Raw genomic sequence first — 5,595 nt, forward strand, 5'->3', positions numbered from 1 at the left:
TAACTTTGTGATATTGGGCTATATAAATAAACATTGATTGATTGATTTTCATCATTTACAGGTAAGATGACCAATGAGCCCCCAACATGCTCTTTAGTTTTCCATCCCTCAGCCCCTTCATACCTGCATCTTCTCGCTCTCAGAGTTCAGAGCCTCCTGCAGCTCCTTCAGTTCTCTGTCCTGGTGTTCCACTCGCTGTTTGTAGCGCTGAGCTTCTTCATCAGACGCCTCACACTGAGCCATAGCGATCTCTTTATCACGCCGAACAAACCTGCAAGACACACTCGCTTCAAACTCCATCCAAAAGCAGATCTAGAGGTAAAAGTTTGTCTTTAAGACTTTCAAACCAGTATTTTAGCTGTACTTTCATTGTGTGTTTTTTTTTCAATAAAAGAGATCAAATGTACAAGAAGTTTTATAAAGCGTAATAAAATAGGAACTATTTTCCCTTAAATGTCTCCAATAGCAAGAACAGGACCAGTAACAAAATGTTTTTTTTTTTGATTTTAAGGAATGCTCATATGCAACAAAATAAAATGCAGTGAAACTAAATGCATTAATTAACAATCCAAAAAAATCTGAAAAAGAAGGGGAAAAGAACAACTTCTATGATACAGTTAACAGAAAAAATATACATTATCAATATTATATTAATTATCCAATCTAACCGGAGGGTCATTAGTAATGCAATGAAACCTAATTGGGCCCCGGGCCTGTTTTATCCCGGGTTTATACTGGTCCCTAATGAGCTCACACTACGACATTAGGATTGATAATGGAGATTGTAAAGTGTTTCCAGTGTTATCAGTCCTTCCAACAGCACAGTGCTGCATTACCTGAGTATTTCCAGGATCTGCTCGGTGGTCTTCCCCTCCTCACTGAAGGACAGGTCGAGCTGCTGCCGGGGCGTCTGCAGCCCACGACTCCTGGTGGCCATCTCATCCATCTGCTGGTGTAGGAGGGCGTTCTGCTTCCCCAATTCCTCACAGCGACGCCTCTGATTGGACAGATCCTCCTGAAGGAGAGTCAAAGTATTAGGACCAATCAGAAACAATCCTACAGCAGAGCTTCCAAAGGAGGCTGTAAGACACTATGGAATATTGGAAGGGCAACAGGAAAAAACATTATATTCAGGGATGCTAACCCATCAGGTATGAAAAAGCTGACAAGGATCCGAACCCCCCCCACTAAGTACATTTTTGACAGTGGTAGAAAGTAACTAAGTACATTTACTAAAAAATTTGAGATACTTGTACATTACTTGAGTATTTAAATGTTTTGCTACTTTGTACTTCTACAATTCAGAGGTACATGGTGTACTTGTACTCCACTACAGATGTAGCACTTCATTTCAGACTCCAGCTTACAGCTTCCTGCCTACGACCTGCCTAAGACCAGTATAGAGGAATGTTAAGCCCTCCCACTATTTTCCAAGAGGGCGTTGCCAGATCTTCAATTTCAGGTTTTAACCAGGAGATAGCGCTTCATTGACAAATACAGAAAGACAAGTTTCATGGACTTTCAGTTGTGTTTTGAAGAGCATTTGAACACATCAATATTTTAGATCAACTAAAGTATATCTAATCTTGTAATTCAATAATATATAGTCTTTATATATTAAATAATCACAATGTAAATGTTTACATTACACTTCTTTATTTGTTATGCTCATACTTTAACATTTACAATCGTTTGTCTTAATATGCAGTATATTTTTTGTATATTTTTGTGTTTGCTTCCTCCTGCTCCCTTTCGGACACATACTGTATGATTTATTATTATTATTAATATGAAGATATTATTAAGATAAGATGTTACTTTATTGATTGAACATTTTAGTTTAGAATGTGCTGTCCCACGGTAATTCAGAAGGCTCACAGGTCACATTCCGACCATTATTTAAAACAATAGGNAATATTTTAGATCAACTAAAGTATATCTAATCTTGTAATTCAATAATATATAGTCTTTATATATTAAATAATCATAATAATAATGTAAATCTTTACATTACACTTCTTTATTTGTTATGCTCATACTTTTACCTTTACAATCGTTTGCTTTAATATGCAGTATATTTTTTGTATATTTTTGTGTTTGCTTCCTCATGCTCCCTTTCGGACACATACTGTATGATTTATTATTATTATTAATATGAAGATATCATTAAGATAAGATACGATGTTACTTTATTGATTGAACATTTTAGTTTAGAATGTGCTGTCCCACGGTAATTCAGAAGGCTCACAGGTCACATTCCGACCATTATTTAAAACAATAGGTGCTTTCACACCGTCGACAGCTCTGTGGCTGAATGGCCAGCGATTAGGTGTGGCGCATTTATCATAGGTGATCAGAGCTAACTGCCTGCCGTCAGATTTCATTTAAAAAACAGATCTGATTTTAAGACTATTTCTGCGCTCACAAAGAATGATAAGAATAAGAATAATGCGTATTGAACTGGTTTAATTAATTAGTGAGTTTACACTAGAACCGCCAATCGGGTCAATTTGTGTGATGTGTGTTGTGTGTGTGCAATGTAACTTTTTTTCAATAAAATATTAAAGTCTCCCAGTCCGTGACTTTTCCTGAAAGTGTGTTATGTAGCACCCTATGTTGTTAAAAATTGCATTCTAATAGCGGGATTTGAGGGGTTTAGGTAGGATACAAAAACCTCTGGCGGTTCCAGTGTTAAGGTAATTAGGTACAGTAGAAGCCCTTTTTTATCAGTAACGAATTTAGCAGTTGAACATAAAAGTCAACTAACTGAGGGTCACTTGCAATGACAGTGTTGTGTCTAACTGTAAGCTTGTCACTCAGAGTAACCTACAGTGTTAATTTAAAAAAATAAAATACTTTGGGGACAGGGATGATACTCATATATGGCACTTCAAAGGTCTTTTATTTTTTAAACTGTAAACATCAGAATGCCTGATTTTTTTCTGAGTGACGACATGGTGTGTCCTGCTATCACCTGGAGTGAGATGGATCTATGAACTGGACAATCTTTGTTTTATTCTCATCCAAAAGAACAGGGATGATAGCTCATATACTGAACTTCAAAGTCCTTTATTTTGTAACTCTACATCAGAATGTCCTGATTTTCTTCTGAGTGAAATAGATGCGGAATGTCCTGCTATAACCCCTGGAGTTGAGATGGATCTATGATACTGGACCAGTTTTTTGTTTTATTCTCATCTAAAAACAGGGATGATAGCTCATACAATAGTGAGATTTCAAAGGCTTTTAGTTTTGAAACTCTACATCAGAATGTCCTGATTTTTTCTGAGTGACTAATGGGATGTCCTGCTATCACCTGAAGTGAAATGATCTTTGATACAAAACAGTTTTTGTTTATTCTCATCTAAACGACATAAAAGGGGATGATTTTTTTTTACTCTACCGTAATGCCATAGGATATTCGCGCACCGCATACTCACGTGAGGGCTGGCTTGAGACTAGCCCCGACGCAGCCCCTGGTTTGTTCTGGCCCTAGACCACGCCGCGGGGCCATTACATCACCAGCAGTCCCAATTTTAAGGGGTAATTTTCTCCCAAAAAAAAATATGTTTACTCCACTATACTCAGAACAGCCCCACACAAAATATTTTCCACCAGCCGCCACTGCGGCTGTAGACATCCAGCGTACTGTATCTGACTTATTGTCACATGAGGTCCAGTGTGGAACCCCACTGCACCCCCTGGTGGATCAATGAATCCATTGCAGCTGGCTTTCATTATAATTACATTTTATCTATCACGGGGGCGGGTCTCAAGTCAACTGGAGGTTGTTCCCCTTGAGCCGAGGGCAGATCACGTACCAATCACGGCCCTCGCGTTCAAACTGTCTGGAAATGAATCGCTACCATCTGTATGAAGCATTTTAGCTAAAAGAAACCACAAGAGTAATACCAAGGCGTTCTGAATTGGCTGCAGCGAAAAAATGCTACTAATGCTAACGGCGACTTTTGGTCACAGCACTCACGTTAGCAATGCCTTATTACTTATCGGTCACTGCACAAAACAAGATATTCCGATTTTTTACTGATAAACCTTTTTTTTTTTTACTGATAAACACCATCAATAATTTATGGCAATATACTCGGCTATGAATTTTGCCGTCCAGGCCCTTGTACTTTCAGATGTGCTTCGTTTGCTTCTCTACTTAAGTCTGAATGGTAATGTTTAGTGGATTTGGGAACTGCCCATCGACTCCTATTGGATGTAATGGTTAAGAAAAGGTGTAAGTCAACCAAGATTCGACAATGGGTTCCAGAGATATGGGTCTGCGTATAAGTATGAAGAAATGCCAGCCAGCGTAGCATTTTACGCAGTTTCAGACTTTCTTATTGTTTACTACGTAAGGAAGCAGGAATTGCAGGAACCCAGAGCGCACGGAGCACAGTAGCGGACAGAGATAACGGAATTGCAGTTTTTATTGCTTGTAGATTATCAAACATTTCAAAGGGGACACAGCCCATTGGATATTAACCTAACGGATTTAACTACATCATCGTTGGTTATCGTTTTAATACCCATTGAAGGACAGTTAGACCAAGACAAAGACGAAGGTAGCCATGGGTGTAGCATTGTTTAGCTTACCTACTGTCAGCGCCACCTTGTTTTGGATTTACGTTTTTGATGATTTTTTTACAACAGTTTTGTATTTTGATGGAGTGAATACCTATAGTGAATAATTCAAAGTAATAAAATGATTTTTTAAGCAGTGAAAAGGTCAAATCGGAACTGATTGTTCCCAAATTACCCAGAGGTGAGTCGCGCTGCACTTATTTTTGTCTAAAGCCTCTCTAAAAAGGCAATTTCCTTGTTTTTGCATCAATCTTGATACAGGGTACTTATTATATGTTATTAGTCTTGGATTTCCTAAGCTTTTAGTCTACTACCCATTCATTCAAGGGTGGTTTTCACTATAGACTAATGGGGGTTTTCTTTAGGCGGCATCTAGAATTACAATGTTTTTACTAATTTCCATCTGAATTTTACTTTAAATAGAAAACATCTATATTCGATTCTGACACTTCTACAATCCACTCACAGATGTAACCTTGCTTTGAGAAAAATATTATTAATGTACCCCTTTTAGAAGTTACAGGATATAGTCTTGCTGTGGTTTTGGCATTGTTGGAGCTGAAACCCTGAAAATAGGCTCAGGGCTTAAGAGGTTAAGAGTGCCTACCATAGCAAAATAGGGTGGCAAAGTAAAAGTCAATGATAGAAATATAGAATAGAAAATGGTCAAGAAGATACTGTATCTCTACAATAAAACAGTTTAGTGGCAGAACGTCCAAGATGCCAAAAACAGACAAACGAATACAGGGCTTTATTTAAACAATTAAAGGAGTTTAAGGTCGTCTTTTGAATAGAAAAAAAACTTTATTGCATAGTTTCACCCTTTGCTCACAATCACCTCTCCCTGAACTTTTACTAACTACGAAGTCTGATTAAGGGTTGTTTATATTCACATCATTAATCAGCAATTCTGCAAAGAAACCAAAAAAAAAAAAAAACTCAAAATAATGTAGGTGGGAGTAAAAATACCCAGGTCCTAACCTCTCGCAACCTGGGTAGGTTGAT

The 5,595-nt window shown here is 37.8% G+C and overlaps 1 protein-coding gene across 1 annotated transcript; it reads right to left on the bottom strand.

Annotated features, from left to right (window-relative positions):
* Window positions 1-99: 99 nt before the first annotated feature.
* LOC104961979 (nucleoprotein TPR-like) lies at window positions 100-1,090 on the bottom strand (the record flags this gene model as incomplete). Its single annotated transcript, XM_010790352.1, has 2 exons — window positions 100-271; window positions 837-1,090. Coding segments are annotated over 2 exons (408 nt in total), but the record flags the coding sequence as incomplete, so codon positions are not given.
* Window positions 1,091-5,595: the final 4,505 nt, after the last annotated feature.

This window comes from Notothenia coriiceps, unplaced genomic scaffold (assembly GCF_000735185.1).
Source record: "Notothenia coriiceps isolate Sejong01 unplaced genomic scaffold, NC01 NC01_scaffold00034144, whole genome shotgun sequence".
Classification (NCBI taxonomy): Eukaryota; Metazoa; Chordata; class Actinopteri; order Perciformes; family Nototheniidae; genus Notothenia; species Notothenia coriiceps.